The sequence below is a fragment of the Cricetulus griseus genome, chromosome 6, assembly GCF_003668045.3.
Source record: "Cricetulus griseus strain 17A/GY chromosome 6, alternate assembly CriGri-PICRH-1.0, whole genome shotgun sequence".
NCBI lineage: Eukaryota > Metazoa > Chordata > Mammalia > Rodentia > Cricetidae > Cricetulus > Cricetulus griseus.
The window spans coordinates 52,535,530-52,552,171 of NC_048599.1; the positions used below are offsets into that span (position 1 = coordinate 52,535,530).

Below are 16,642 nucleotides of genomic sequence, written 5' to 3' on the forward strand. Positions count from 1 at the left end.
TCTTCCATTCCTGGTCCAATGCCTGATCACCCTGCCTCACCCCTATATAAACTCTACTGGTTTAATTGTTTCCATGTCTGAACCCCTGAAAGTTTAATCAAATTGTTAAGCAAAATTTCTCTAATTACTTCATCCCACAAATATCCCCTTTCTCATCTTGAAAGTTTCATTTCAGATACAGCCAATCTGTTCTATCCTGTCGAGTTAATTTTGTAACAAATGATGAATTTCCCACAAGTATGACCTGTATGGGTGTTAGCAACCTGTTTTTATAATAATTGACAGCTAAAGCTTATAGTCTTTTGCCCTGAGTGCCCCGCATTGAAAACAGATGACCACATTTATGTCTTTCCAAAATGTCAGAATTCATTGAATAAATACGTATGTATGTGGTTTATGTTAGGTCTCAAACCCGGCACATACAACTAACATATAGGTCTTCCCAGCATTCCCGAGCCTCCTCACTGACATACCCATCCCCTACGCTAGACTTCTCCAGCCAAAGGACTGGTCTGGACTGTCCTTCCCCCAGCTGCTATTCCCTTTATAATCCAAGCATTTTGACTACTACCGGCGTCTTTTACCTTTTGGTCTCCTGACTCTCCGCTGGCCTCTTAGCTTCTGGCTCTCCCCTCTCCCTTTTCCCCTCTCCCCAAACCCTTCTCCTCACAAGGCCCAGCTCATCCGTGTCCACTGTGGACCCTTCCAGATGCCTCTGGCTAAGCTCTCCCTCAGATCCACAATAACCCTTCTCTTCCAGTGTACCTGGGAGCACTCACTCATGCCCTCCTCTTATTTCTTTCATTCAGTTAACTCAACGATTATAAGGTCCAGAGACCAGAACATAGTTCAAAGTTTAGAAATACGAATAGAATCTGTGTTGATAACCCAAATCACTCACAAGGATGAAGCTGTTGCTATAGCTCTAGGCCACAGGAGAGCCAGGGTCAAGAGCAAGGAACAGTAGCTACCAAAGGGTATGGTCAGGTTCAAGCAGGAGCAGCTTGGGTTCAGATGGACAGACTGCTATTAAGCGGGTCACATCAACAACAGGGACTGAGCCAAACTAAAGCCCCAGAGACAGTCGGGAATCCTCTGCCTGCCGTTTCTTACTGCATATATGACGCGTCTGTTAATAGGGCTGTGCGAGGGCGGGGGAGGCCTTGCCACTGCAGTGCTGTGTGTCCACCACTCTGTGGAGTCCAGGTGAGAGAGTTATGCCCTTTCTTTGGCCTGGCATGTCTGGTAAGTTCTTGGACCTGGTCTCCCTGATGTGATTTGAATATGTTCGTGTACTCCTATAGCCTCAATCCACCCTGATAAGCTTTATAGGGCAGAGCCCCTGCTACTACCAGGAATAAGTCATCTACTGGTTGTGTCACATGAGTGATGCAGGAGAGATGGCATCCATCCGGAAGCCCAATCGTCCTCCACCCTCGAAATGGAGCCAGTACAGGACTGATCCAGACCCCTGAACATGGATGTCAATGAGGAGGCCTCCGCACTCTAGGGGGCCCCTGGTGGTGGATTAGTATTTTCCCCTGGTGTAAGAAGGGACTTTGAGAGCCCATCCCACGTGAAGGGATGTTCTCTCGACCTGGACACAGGGGAAAGGGCCTAGGCTCAGCCCAGGAAGATGTGGTGGACTTTGTGGAGCCCCTGTGGAGGGCCCTACCCTGCCTGGGGAGTGGAGGGTGGATGAGGGTGAGGGGTAGGTCCGGGGAGGGGGTAGGAGGAGTGTGGGTGTGAGGAGAGGGAGAGGGATTGACATGTGAAACAAACTTGTTCCTGATTTACTAATAAAAAAATATATTTAAAAAAATGGAGTTAAAAGCTACTTATAAAATGGAGTAGCATGGGACAAGGCACAGTCTCAAAGACCACTGTTTCACAGGCTGTGGGGCATGTTAGATCAGAACACAGCCTGCCTGCTTCACACCATCCACACAAAAAAATTCTTAAGGAAATATATAAATTAAGTAAAAGAAATGAAAAAAATAGCAGATTTGGGATCAAGAAGTTACATTTATGCTTTTCCCACTCAGTCAAAATAGATTTGATAGATCACGTTGTGACTTAATTCCTATAATGCCTCCTCTCCAGTGAGTACTTTGACACATTTGTCAAAGTCAGATGGCTGTAGGTAAGTGGACTTATGTCTTGTCTTCCTTCTGTTTTGGGGACAGTACCGTGTCAACGTTGTTAGCATGTCTCTGTGACATGAATTTAGGGCAGTAATGCTGATGCCTCCAGTAGTAGCTTCTTTTTGCTCAGGAGTTCTGAGGAGTGCTGCATTGAATCTGTAGATGGCGTTCGCTAAGAACCATTGCTCACAACATTGATTCTCCCAATCCCTGAGCACCAAAGGCTTTCTGTTTTCTGGTTTCTTCTTCAGTGTCTTTCTAGAGTATTTTGAAGCATTCACTGTAGAAGGGTTTCATTTCCTTGGTTAGATTTGAGCCACTAGAGTAGTATGAATTCAGTCAGCAGGTCCTCTGCCAAAGTGGCACTCAGCCACAGCAGCCAGCTCTGACCAGTGTTCATGTGAATGCTTTCTCCATTGAAAAACTACCATGAAGATTCTAGGTGGTTCCCCTACTTGGGCTGCAAGTTTGTGGCAAGTGAAAAGCTTTCCAGGAGCTCGGTGTTGTCTGTGGTGATGGAATTTCCTAGGATTCTCTTTTGTTTTCTTTTCTCCCCACAGAGCAGAGAGTCCTTAGTCCTGAATGAAAAGACAGAGTGGCAGTTTGTGGAGCAAAACGGTCCTCTTTCTAGGCTATTGTCCCAGGTAGGCAAATCTCAGAAGTTCCTGGTCTCTTTATTGCTGTGCTCTGCAAAATGGACTCTGCAGGTTGTGCCTACATGTACATCTGCATACCTGTAACAATGATGCAAATACAGCACTCTAATATGAAATTCTCAAAATGAAATAAATCTTAAAAAAGAAGTTATTATATTTACAGTGCAATTCAAATGGTTGGCTCCATGGAGACTTCTCTCTTTCCTTTTTAAAATATTTTTATTTTAACTTTTTGTTGGTTCTTTGTGGATTTCACATCATGTACCCCAATCCCACCCATCTCTTTGACCTTTTGTATCTGCCCTCTGACCTTGTAACCCTCCCAAAATAAAAGAAAAGAAAAATTACAACATAGATACTGTAGTGTGTCACAGTGAGTCATACAGTATGCCCTTTAGTCTATACATCTTGCAAATGTTCATTGCAATAAGTTATTGGTCTGGGTCAAGGCCTCTGGCTTCTTCTACATTGTCAAATACTGGATACTCAATGGTACAACTCTTTGATATCCTGTTGCTGCTCTGTGTCATGGCATGTATAACTTATCTAATATCTAATAACTTATCTAATGAAGATAATAGTGGAACTACAGATGTGATCCTACTAAGAAATAAGAGAAGCCGCTTCTGCGGTTCCAACATAAGATAAAATGGCACGTCCCTTCGGAGTAACTATTTTATTATGACCAAATATCGTCTGTCCTTGAATTACTAAATTTAGTTGAATTGGCAAAACTTGGGGATGTTAACGATCCCCCCACATAAACACAGCATGCCATAGATAACGAAGTGTGTTTGTGAGCACTTGAACCTTGTGGTCTCTCTGTTAAGTTATTCACAAATATAGATATTATGCTAACATAGCACTCAGGAAGGAGTTTGGTTTTACTTTCCAGTGTTGTAAAGTTCCTGGTGCTTCAGTCTGCCAATTTAAACCATAGATTTCGTAGAGAGAGAAGCAGAACAATGTTGGTAGGAAGGCAAATGTAACTCTTTTGAGTTCTAATGTGGACACAAGTCAGTAGCTGAGACTGTAGCCAATGAGGCTCAAGGTGTGGGTGGCATATGTATTAGGACCGTTGGTAAAGTGACATGCTGTTTAGCAGATGACGACTCATGGCCAGAAAAAGATAAAGATATATAGTAAAGACAGATTCAGAAGGAAAAAGAAAAACTCTGAAGGATTTACAGTGTGTTTAAAAATATACGTAGGCTTGGGAAAGAAAAGAAACAAGATAAAGTGCTAAAAGAAAGAAAGAAAGAAAGAAAGAAAGAAAGAAAGAAAGAAAGAAAGAAAGAAAGAGAGGAGGGAGAGAGAGAGCTCGTGCGTAGCTGGGCAATGGTGACACACATCTTTAATCCCAGCACTCAGGAGGCACAGGCAAGCAAACCTCTGTGATTTCAAGGCCAGTTTGGTGTGCAGAGTGAATTCCAGACAGGCAAAAGTACACAGAGAAACACTGTCTCATAAAAGGAAAAATTAAAAGAAATAGAGTAATAATAAATAAATAAATAAATAAATAAATAAATAAATAAATAAATAAATAAGCTGCGTAAAGATGGAAAATACACAGAGAGTTCTGGATACTGTATGTTACTGTGTTATCTTTGAATTTTTTGATTACCGAGGAAGGAGCAGCACTGCTAAAAGACATTTAATTATAAATGCTGCTGAATTAGCCCAACTTATATATTTTGAAAATGCTTTGACTTCAAAATTAAAGTATAAGGACATGTTACTTTGGAAAAGAGATTTTCTTTTTGTTTCCACAGAAGATGAAAAGCTGTGGATTCCTTCCAGACTAATATGGTTTGATGAAACATGATCCCCTGAAGCACTGGCCAGGTGCTCTAACATTGAAGACACCTGGGACAATGCAGACTCAGGCTTCTACAGCCAGGATGTCTGGGTTTTCTCAGGATCCCATGGTATGGACACCACCCCCAACCAACAGGAAGCAGTTTGGAGTGAACGACACCCAAATTCCCAAATATTGTTTATAAATGTTAGTCGTGATTTATACGGGGTTGGTTATAAATGGTTAATGATTATAGACAATTTCTTTCTTTAAAAAAGGGGGAGAATATGAGATAGAAATACCTGGTATTGGAATGGATTTTCATTTATTGATACAAATTTAAGGTCAATTTGTTATATGTACATTTCTTCTCTTGTTTAGGTATTGTGTTTATATAGCTCATTTAAATTGTAATATATATATATATATATATATATGTATATATATATATATACATATATATATATATAGTCACCTATAATAGTCAAAACTTAGGTTTTCTAGATATATAGAGATTTGTTTCAAATAAGTAGATATTCTTCAAACCTTTCAAAGACCTACAGAATATGGCCTTTAAAATAGTTTAGGGTTTTTCATGACAGTGAGACACAACAGCTCCTGGCACACCAATTACTTCAGAGAGGAAGATTGGCATCGAAGAAACTCATTATGGAGTTTGTCTTTAACATGGCAGAAATAGCCATTTGGGCAGGAGACTGCTCTTGACTGGACTGTTTGACTGTATGCTGTATAAGGTGGACATGCAGGACTCATAGGAAAGTGACTGCTGAACTTGCAAAACAAGATGGACAGTGCTGCAGGGTTCTTGATTCTTGGAAGAGTCTACCAGACATTCTGCAGGACACAAAAAAATGACTGACAAACTGTCAATACAGGCAGACAGTTTAAAATTTCCTGCTTTGCTGAGAAGTCTGCCAGACACACTATGGCCTATAGGCTGAAGATGGATGCCCTAACATTGCAGAAGAACTTTGGATGACTGTCCAGGTAGCGAGATGTCTCTGTCTATTCTAGAGTTTATAAAGAACCCTTCTGTGGTCTTTGATGGAGTTGAAGATAGTTAGCTATAGTTATAGTTTTCCTTAGGATAAAAGATAAGTTGCATATAAGACTTTCGACTCACAAACATAGGATAGATGATAGAATATTTTCTAAATATTTTGCCAAATGTTAATGGACTAAATATTGTAACTATAGTTCTTACTTAAAAAATGTTTTCTTATATATAATTATTTTTACTATATTAAAGTTAAAACCTTTCTTTTTATTTAGACAGAAAAGAGGAGATGATGGGGATGTCTTCTATACATATGTTTCTTTTATTGGTTGATTAATAAAACACTGTGGCCAACAGGGCAACAAGATAGGTGGGTCTAGGAGATGTGGAGGATTCTGGGAAGTGTAGGCAGAGAGGAGTCATCATGTGAGCCCAGGGAAGAAAGGACTCGAGTGAGACATTTTCTGGTAAGATAAGACCACATGGAAATACATATATTAATAGAAATGGGTTAATAATTAAGGCAGAGCTAGCCTTAGCAATGGCCAACAGCCTCATAATTAATATAAGTCTTTGTGTGTTCATTTGAGACTCAAGCAGCTGTGGAACCAGGCTGGTGGGGAGAACCATCCACAACAGTAAAGTAGAAATAATTTTTAATTAGATAATAAAAATAAGTGAATACTCACAGTCAGGCAGTGGTGGTGCATGCCTTTAGTCTCAGCACTCAGGAGGCAGAAGCAGGTAGATATCAGTGAGTTCAATGCCAGCATGGTCTACAGATCAACAGTCCTGATCGTCACACAGAAAAATCGTGTCTCAAAAAAAAAAAAAAAAGAAAAAGAAAAGAAAAAGAGAGAGAAAAGAAAGAAAGAAAGAAAGGAAAAGGAGTACATTCACAAATAAGCAGACTTTCTTCAAAAATACTCATTATCCTATTTTGCTGAAATAAAATTGCAACTGTATTTTATTCTTTATTCTGCATGTCACATACATTTCGCTTAATGGCCACCTGAGTTTTCTTTCCTTCATTTTCCTGATAGCTAAATACTGGACAAATGTCTCTCCTAAGAGCATTGTTTTAAAGTAGAAGTATCCTAAGGAAGACATACAAATGGATATAAAGTAGATGAGTCCTAAAGAAGACATATGAATAGTGACCTTCTGTATCTTCTGTTTCAACCATTTATTCATTTTCTGTGTTGATACAAATGAGTTGTTTGATCTTCTGCATTAAAAAGGTTATTAAAATAAAAACTGCAGAAGTGTCTGGAAATAACCATACTTTGTATGCAGTGCCCTTTTTGGGGCAATAACATGCCAAAAGTAAATAGAGAATAATCACAAGAAAAGTTGCCCATGCACATATAGTAGGGCTGGCATATCTTTTCACTGGTGGAATTTCAAAAAGAAAATGTAAAAAAGAAAAAATTGAATACACAGCTGTATCAAATGCAGTCTTTGTGACTTTTCAATTAATCTCCATCAGTTTTCAGAGATTCTGCAAACAACAAATACATGAAAATGACAATTAAGACTTTTTTCCCTAAAATAAAACATTGGGTTAGAGAAAGACAAGAGAGGTGAGACTAGCAAAACAGATATTTATATATAGTAATATATATATATATACATATATATAGTAATAATACTATATATCAATCATATCAAATTTTGTTAATTTAATAGGCTTTTGCAGCTTTTCTTTGATTTGGGGTTTTCTTTTTTCTTTTTTGTTGTGTTTTGTTTTTCGAGACAAGGTTTTTTCTGTGTAGCAGCACTGGCTCTCCTGGAACTCTCTCTGAAGACCAGGCTGGCCTTGAACTCATAGAGATACGCCTGCCTCTGCCTCCTAGGGCTGTGATTAAAGGTGTATGCAACCACTTGCAGCTGTTTTTATTCTCTAATTTATTTACTCATTTCTTCGTTTAGCTCTTATTAATATCCCCAGTTTAGGTTCTTTGCATGGTGTTAGTATATTACTTCTACTAACTGTAGCTCTCAAACCATGGTCAGGTGCTCTGCATGGCAAGCTTTCGTTGGAGGGTAGTGGGCATAAAGCTGAGCTTCCTTCATTCTCAATGCTCACTCAGGCCTGTGTTAATGAAACACTCCAAATTGTGATCTCAGCATGCATGAAGCTGAGGCCAGAGAAGCTGAGCCTGGGCTGCATAGCTTGTGTTAAAACAAACAAAACCAGCAAATTTTAAAAGTTTCCATCATTTCTTACCTCTGTTGCCCATTCTAATTCCAAACTACTTCAGGTCTGCTCCTGATTTCCAGTGCCAGTTCATGGCTACCAGATGCTCTAACCTCTGATGGTATCAATTCCTTACCTGCCTCTGGGGTATCAGCCAACATCTAGTATTTCCTATCATGTGTTGTCAAAATTTATCCAAGAAAGAAAACTTTTCTCAACCCTTGTTACTTAGCTTGTAGAATGATTTTGTGAGAATAGCATAATACAAATTACTGAATTTAGCATACTTTAAAGCCCATCTTAATAGAATCATGAGTAGAATATTCATTTCTTTCCCTGCAGCAGCTATAACAATACTCTGACCTGTCTCAACCACAATTCTGTCTCTCTGGGCATACTTATGGGCACTGCTAAAAGGCAAAAGCAGGGGATTGTGCCTTTTGTGAAAGAGGAAGAAACAATTTGTCAGAGTCTTATTTATGTTTGTTTGTTTTAGCTATAGACTTTGACATGACGAATATTTTAAAGAACCCAAAAGCACACGCCACGTCTGTAAACAAGGAGGAGTCATCAATGTCAAAAGTAACAATAAAGGTGTGTCCAGTAGTAAATATAAGAACCTTCCTTGTTCAGTTTGCAGTGTCATTAAAGTCAACTGGCTTCACACAGTCATTCTGGCCTGCACATTCTCAACATATGTTTTAGGAAAAAATTTAATGACCAGGTATTTATTTGGAGATATTAAATTTAAATGTTCTATTTTCTTCTGACAATACCACCATCTCTAGTGAAAATTTTAAAATTAAAAGCATAGCATTTATCTTTTCTTCATGACAGTTCTTTGCAATGGCTTCTCCTGGGTAGACATACAAAGATACCTTCTAGTGCACCCTCGTAGCTGTCATGGTTGCCATGACAACTCAAAGGGATGTTAGCAGTGGCTGCCCTGTCTCCACTTCTTAGGTGTGGCCCTGGAGGAACTGACAATGTAGATGCTGTTTTCTCAAGAACCAAGGCTTAGGTCCTCTGTGGTCCTTGTTTTGTTTTGCTTTGCTTTGCTTTGATTTGATTTGTTTTTTAAAAGAGCCATTCTGAGTGGCTGTAGCCTAGGAACATAGATTTAGATAACCCCAAATGTCATGTTCTATTGTAAAAGCAGTTTCATGAAATTTTATAGTTTTATAGAATAAAGAAAATCATGAATCAAGGCAAGTTTAAAATGCACTGATGGGTGCAGCATAGAGTAGTGACAGCAAGATGGAGGAGGATTTTCCAGCAAAGTGCTATCTGATAGCATTCCTGGCTTTGGGGTTGGTGGATGCTAGTGGCTTGCTAAGATAATAGATTCCAAAATAATTTGTCTGTTAGTCACAATATGTTAGTTCTGACACAGAGATAGTCAAAGTAAGGCTCTTCTGAAGGCTAAAGCTAGCCTGAGATAAAGTACCAAAGATAATTACCCCACCCCAATGCTAACACTCCAATATCCCACAGTACTGAAGTTCCAGTCAGTCAGTCAATCTCTGCAGACACAGCTTCTTTGCAGGAGTTTTGTTCACAGTTCTCCCTGTTGAGCAAGCATCACACTTTGCAGGGGCCTCATGTTTTACTAAATAGTATATAAGGGCCCTTGTAGCCAGGAAGGGGTAGGATCTGCTATATCTGAGGCTGAGTAGTGGGCATGGCAGCAGTCTTCAGGAGACACAAGTAGCTGGTAAAGACTATCCAGAAAGACACTCAGATTCATAGCAAATGTCCCCTGGGCCCTTTAAGGTGTCTCACAGGGAGAGATGCCACAGACTCCACACTGTGTTGCTTTAGCAAGGTTAGACAAGGTCTTTGGCTTGAAATTCTAAATTTGATCTTTAATTTATATATGAATCAGGTTTTAAATCTGTTACAGTCTTTCTTGTCAAAAAAAATTTTGGTTTTTCGAGACAGGGTTTCCCTGTGTAGCTTTGGAGCCTATCCTGGCACTTGCTCTGGAGACCAGGCTGGCCTCGAACTCACAGAGATCCGCCTGCCTCTGCCTCCTGAGTGCTGGGATTAAAGGCGTGCGCCACCAAAGCCCAGCTCTTGTCAAAATTCAGATCTGACCATTCTCCAGGAGTGGAAATTGTGCCCACATAAATTAATTTTCTTAATTTAAGTATTCCTATATTTCTGGTCTTTAATAATCTAATCTAATGAAATCTCTTCCTGCCTTAAATACTTAGTAAGTTTTTAGGTCAAAAATTACAATCCATGGAAGCTTATCTGGAAAGGTGATGTTGTCATTGCATTTTCTTTTATGGCCCTATTATCAGACTATAAAATTGAAGAAAGTTAATGGAAACGACAGAGCTACTATTCAACAAGCACTGGGGAGAGGGGGAATTGTAAAAGCTAAGTAACCCTTCTCAGAGTCCACCAGAGAAGCACAGAAGTAAGGCAGTTTTCTATGCCATTGGTCCTCTCCTTGCATATCTTTCCCTGCTACTTGAGAAGACAAGCGTTTATTAGTTGTAGAGGCCTGAGACCTGCAGCCACCAATGGGATTTCTTGTGCTTGGATCTGGAATATCCCAAAAAGAATCTTATATGGAAGGCTTGTTCCCCAACTTGGAGGTTGTGGACAATAATAGTGTATGGTAGGAGTGAAGTAGGTCACTTTGAACATAACTTTGAAGAGTCTCTCTCTCTCTCTCTCTCTCTCTCTCTCTCTCTCTCTCTCTCTCTCTCCTCTCCCTCTCTCTGTCTCTCTCTCTCTCCTCTCTCTCTCTCTCTCTCTCTCTCTCTCTCTCTCTCCTCCTCTCTCTCTCCTCTCTCTCTCTCTCTTCTCTCTCTGTCTCTCTCTCTCCCTCTCTCTCTCTCCTCTCTCTCTCTCTCTCTCTCTCTCTCTCTCTCCCTTTCTCCTTCCCCCATCTCCTTTCTTCCTGTTCCTCAGACTGAATAAAGTATTAGCCTTGATGTTCAACAAAAGGCTAGAGGGAGAGCATAATGTTGAGCAAAATAAGTCAGACTGGGAAAAACAATGTTACCCAGTTTTTCTCATATGTGGAATTGTGGAATCTAGGTTAAACATAAATGTGTATTTGTATGTCTATGGAGAACACGAAAGTAAAGGGGGCTATAAGGGAAAAAGGAGAAAGTGTAAAAGAAGGTAATAGGGAGAACAAGAAGAGCTACTAAAAAGAGAAGAAAGAAAAAAATCCCACTTTCATGTGAGATCATGTGGGGGGGTTAGGAAAGCAGAAGAGGGACCATTGGGGTGCCACTTGGGGGGAGTCAGGATATTCTGAGAGTAAGAGTGAATATAAGCAAGATACAATAATATATTTGTCATAATGAAACCAATTGTCTCATGATAACTAACAAATTACTAATAGATGATAAGGCATGGATGGGTGGGTGGATGGATGGATAAAATTAGAAAATAGCATCCAGAAATAATGTTCTCACAAACAATCTAGTTTGAGAAGCTGGTAAGTCCCTTTCATTAAGAAAGGGGCTGGAGAAATGGCTCAGGGGTTAAGAGCACTGGCTGCTCTTGCAGAGGACTTGGGTTCAGCTTTCAGCATCCAACATGGTGGCTCACAACCATCATAACTCCAGTTCCAGGGGATCTGACACTGTCTTCTGGCCTCTCCTGGCACTCACACATTTAATGGGCATCCTTAATGCAAGCAAAACATAGACATGAAAATAATGTTTTTTTAAAGGGTGCTTTATAGAATTTCCTTTTATGTATTTCGACTCACCCAATGGGAATTTTCGTTATGCTTACAGTTCTCCAGGAAGAGAAAGGTGGTAACTGACTTGTGCTTTCTTCTTCCTCCCACAGTCCCACTACAGGAGCTTCGGTCCAGAGTTTCACCAAGTTCTCTTTGATTTTAGAGGTCAGAGCCCGCTAATTTTGTACTATCTTAAGATGCAAGAGACAGGTGGTATTTCCATCACTCATAAACTAACAGGAAGTAAATTAACCAAGATACTCAAAGAACCATATCCTTCCTAAGCTTGACTTCAAGGGATCAGTTTCTAAGGTACTGTCTACTTTCTGTCCCGATTTTTAAATGTGTTTTGACTGGCACTTCATGTTGTGCTTACTTAAGCTTTGTTGGCTTCTGCAACATGTTCTCTCTTTTAGCATCAAGGATGTGATTTACAATGTAAGCAAAGCAAAGAGAGCAGGAAGCCCCCCTGCCCCAACATGGTTGTGATGAGTTCCTTCCCAAAAGTCTGTCTTGCCACACTTTGTTGTTCTGTGATAGTTCTAGTGTTTATCATAACTGTTGGCCATTGGCTTCTGATTTCCCAGAGAGTCTCATGTATGCTTTATTTGTGGATACTTTGTACACTTGAAAAATACCCATCATGGTTCAGGATTCATTGTAGACCCAGAGGAACTCTAACTGGGTCTAGTGCAGTACTTCCCTCTGAGTATAGGAAAGAATACTAAGAGTTTTCTTTATGATACCTATTTCTTTCTTTAAAAATAAAAGGTTACACTTCACAAATCTTTGGTAGACAGATACCCTGGCTGGGCTCTGGTCTCCATTCGCACTCTACTATGGAGAGGTAACGGTAGACCGTTGTGCTCACATGGTTTGCTAAATAGCACAACACACCTTTGCTTTTTTTTCAGGTAATAAGGAAATTTATAATTTCTGTCACCCATATAAATTAAATTAATTCTCATTAATGGAGCAGTAGCTGAGAAATATTCTTAATATGTATAATGCAACATAAACATAAATATATCTTATAAATGTATAAACATAAGTTCTCAAAAACAAAAAAGTGGTAGAACCATGCTTTGTCTGTTCCCTGCAGGAGCTCTTTTTCAGCAATGCTAAGGGATGAAGCCAGGCATACCCAAGTCCATCCTGCTATAAGACAAATATTAAAAATAAAACCTAACCACAAAGTAGCCTGGGTTCTCTAAAGGAGCAGAACTGATAGAATGAATTATGAATTAATTGAATTACTAGATTATTAATTAATAAAAATCAATGAGTTGATAATGAATGAATTATGTTAATAATGAATTGTTATGCTAAAGGGGATTTATTAGAGTGGCTCACAGGCTGTGGTACAGGCAGACCAACAATGGCTGCCTCTCAGTGGGAAGGTCAAAAACAGGATAGTTGTTGTTCAAGAGACTGGATGTCTCAGCCATTCCAGTCTTCTGCTGGAGTTGCTGAGTATTCCCAGAGAGCCACCGGTCTTCAGTCTATGTTAGAATCCCAAAGAAGTAGGTTCTAACACATGGCAGGGGGAGGGGATCAGAACACAACTTCAGGAGTTGCTGTAGGAACTATAGGTTCTGGAAACCAAGCTCAGGTCATCAGGCTTATGCAGCAAGTCCTTTCATTCGCTTGAGCCAGCTGGTCATTCCCTGAGCATCCCCTTAAGAGGGATGTTATGCACACCAAGAGCCAGCCTCCTGCGATGGGCGGAGTGAGTCTATCTGCAGTCGCTCCCATTTATCATTGTCTTGACCCTATCCTGAGATTTCCTCTTCCATCCCTTCCCTCATTCTGGATTCTATTCTTATCTAATTATTTTCCAGATATTTCAATTCCTTCTCACTAAGTGTCTGAGTCTGCCTTCTCACCTGGGTGTCCCTTCATTTTGCAAGTTCAGGGTCCAAGCTGTTTCTTGCAGATGACTTAACAAACAATGGCAGAAAACCTATTACGTTCTGGGTAATATGTTGTGTGCTAAGAATGTGGCCACAGCCATCTTCAGGTAGCCCATGCTGTGATTTTGCCAGGTCCACTAAAGAGGCAGTCTCTTTGTAACCACCCTCGCATGCCTCCTTTAGCACCTTCTAGTCTCACTCAGCCCTCAGTATCTTAAAACTGCTGCTCACTGGCTTCTAAGGATGGCAGCATGGTTGGAGTCCACCAAGCAGACTTTCTATGCACAGCAATAATAGAACTCACAAAAAGTGGGTGTTTCTTCCCATGTCCTGAAGCATGAGGACCATATTCCACACATAGATGAAATGCAGAGTGCTGACCCAGGGGACCTGCATCAGCGTACGTTATTCTGAGAGAAGGGGAAAAGTGGGTCTTTAGGTTGCCTTTCTCCATGGAACTAGCCCTTCGGGGACTAGGATGGATGCTTCTCCATCATTGTGTGCAAGAATGTTTGCCCACATGATCCAGTCTCAAGATGAAGAATAGCTTCAAGTAAAAGCCATCTCAAATAGTGGTGGGGGGAGAGAAACTGCCAGCATGATCATTCTGTTAGGGGCAAGGTTTTTATTGTGTGCAAGAGAGAGAAAATATCCAGCAGCATCTGGAAGAGTCCGGGGCAGACAGAAAAGAAAACCGACTAGACATGGCCAGGACTAGAGAAGCCAGAGAGAGGGATAGTGGAGATAGCACATAGCAAGAGAGATGGGAAATAGGAGGAGAGCAGAGGATAGAAAGAGGCAAGAGAGTGCTAGTAGACAAATCATGCAGCTTATGAGGAGGAAGAGTAGCCACTTTTTGAATGGTTCCCTGACTTTCCTCTGCCCAGGAAAGGCTGTAAGTGCCATCACACTATCACATAGCTGGGAAGGGGCTAGGGCCAGGGGTGTAGCTCTGCCTACTTGCTTAGCATGCATAAGGCCCTGGGTTCGATACCAGAACTACAAAAATCAACAAACAAACAAACAAAAACCTAAGCAAACACAAACAAAAAAACCAACCAAACAAAAAACTTTCAAGTGGAAAAGTCAAACTTTTTAAGTGCTTGGAGGTTAGGACTGTAATAAATCCCCAACATGCAAAGCCATAATCATCACATTCCCCGCTAACTTCCTCTGTTTTTTCTTTTCATTTTCTTTTTTGGCTTGTTTGAGGCAGGGTTTCCTGTAGCCCAGGCCAGCCGGGCACTCTAACTCATCTTGTTGCTGGTCTGTGAGCTTTGAGAACAGTCTGAGCATTTCTCCTTGTAGGTTTCTTCTTAGGGGTCTTAAACACAAGGTTTCTGGAACCTAGGGAGACTTTAAAATACTCAAAAATAAATGAATTTAGCTGAATTCATGTCACTTTCCTATTATAGTTTTTCTTTCTCCAAAATGGTAAACTATACTTCTTGCTTCAAACAGCCACTCACAGACAGAAGAATATGATTCAATTTTATTTGTTCTGGAAATGTTTGTGTTGTTTTTGGTATTTGGCACTTCTTTCCCCTCCTCTCATTTTTGTAGGTTTCATCCCAGGTGACTGGCCCTCCCTCTGTAGGTGGCGTTTAGCAAGTGCCCTGTTACCCCACTTACCCCTGCACACTCAGTCAGAGTCCTCCTTGAATCACTGCTTTCCTCTGCAGGCTGACAGGCAGGCACAGATGCTGGCTGAAACAGAGAGCCCCCGACACACACTGTGCCTTCTCTCCTTTGAGGTCATGCTTTCTTTCCATTTGGTGTGAGGTTTCCCACAGGACTTCTCAACTGTACCCCCAATGGCTCCATGAAATCACCTACTCTGCAGGTGGCCAGACCCTGACATGAGCTCCAGGGCTGTGGGCTGTGATGGTTGTGAAGCAGTAATGTGTGAGAAGTAGCTTCCACTTGCTTCACACCCCCCCCCTTACAGTGACACAAAGGCAACCTCAGATCATCTTCCTGTTTCTTGGGCCCTGGGACCCTCATCAGGGACTTGGAGGGAATGATGAAAAGATAGACACACAGACACATGGACAGGAAGCCTGGGATCAGGTGTGGGTGTGTTCACTCTGATGAACTGACACTAATACTGCTGGCCACCTGGAACCTGGGGTAGACTTACTAGGCACAGCATAGGGCAGAGGTCTCTGTAGGCCAGCAGTCTCAGGCTGTGAGCATGAGACAGAAGGAAGCAGCAGGCTAGTTTTTGTAGACAGTGGTCTCTCCCTCACACACAGACCACTGAGGATACCTTTGTCATCCCTCTTAGCCTTACCCTGGCTAAGGCTGATAGTCTCACCATGGCCATGACCATGTTAACACTATTCATTCACTCAGGACTTCATATGCCCAGGGTTTCTACTGCTCCCCACATTTCCCCAGAAATCTGTGTGCCCAAAGACCAAAGGACTTTAATTTTCACCCAGCCAACCACAGGGTAGTCTTTTAGATAGGGAGCAGTGTGGCATAAAAATTGTCTTTGGATTGGCTGTCAAAAAGGAGGAAAGAATGTTAAACAGTCAGTGAGTAGCCTAAAGTGTAAGTTCTCACCTGGGACTGACTTTGGCAATTAGGGGACATTTGTCAATGAATGTCTAGAGACACTCCTCTGGATATCATCAAGTGGGCAGATACTCTTAAACACCCTGCTATGTATAGGGTACCTCTTTACACAGGTATCCTGACCCAAACATGGGTGACGTATGATGAAGAAGCCCTGGTACACAGGGCTTGGCCTGGAAAACTTCCCCAAGCATGAAAGAGAAAGTTGTCCCATAAGTGGTCACGTGTACTAAGAGGATACACCACTGTGTGCAGATATGGACATATAGCAATTTCTACAGATTATAAACTACCTAACAAGAAAATAATTCTCAAGAGGCTCTGTGCAGAAAGGCCTGGTGACCTGAATTCAATGCCCCAAACAACAGGGGAAGGAGAAAACCAAAGCCTGACAGCCACCTGTGCATGGTGGCACACATCACACACACACACACACACACACACACACACACACACACACACACACACCACATCTCTCTCACACACATCGCACACATATACATACATCACATACACACATGTCCCATCTCACACATACACATCATACACACACACACACACACACACACACACACACACACACCACATCTCTCTCTCTCTCTCTCACACACACACACACAC

The 16,642-nt window shown here is 41.2% G+C and overlaps 1 protein-coding gene across 1 annotated transcript in view; it reads left to right on the top strand.

Moving 5' to 3' along the window:
* LOC113830664 (protein FAM227B) overlaps positions 1 to 16,642 on the top strand; it is a 47,971-nt gene that overhangs the window by 20,271 nt on the left and 11,058 nt on the right. Inside the window, exons 2-5 of the mRNA XM_027421947.2 lie at positions 2,705 to 2,788; positions 4,573 to 4,728; positions 8,313 to 8,410; positions 11,639 to 11,799. Coding sequence (XP_027277748.1) covers positions 8,327 to 8,410; positions 11,639 to 11,799 — 245 coding nt within the window. The 5' untranslated portion in view covers positions 2,705 to 2,788; positions 4,573 to 4,728; positions 8,313 to 8,326. The remainder of the gene's footprint in view (positions 1 to 2,704; positions 2,789 to 4,572; positions 4,729 to 8,312; positions 8,411 to 11,638; positions 11,800 to 16,642) is intronic.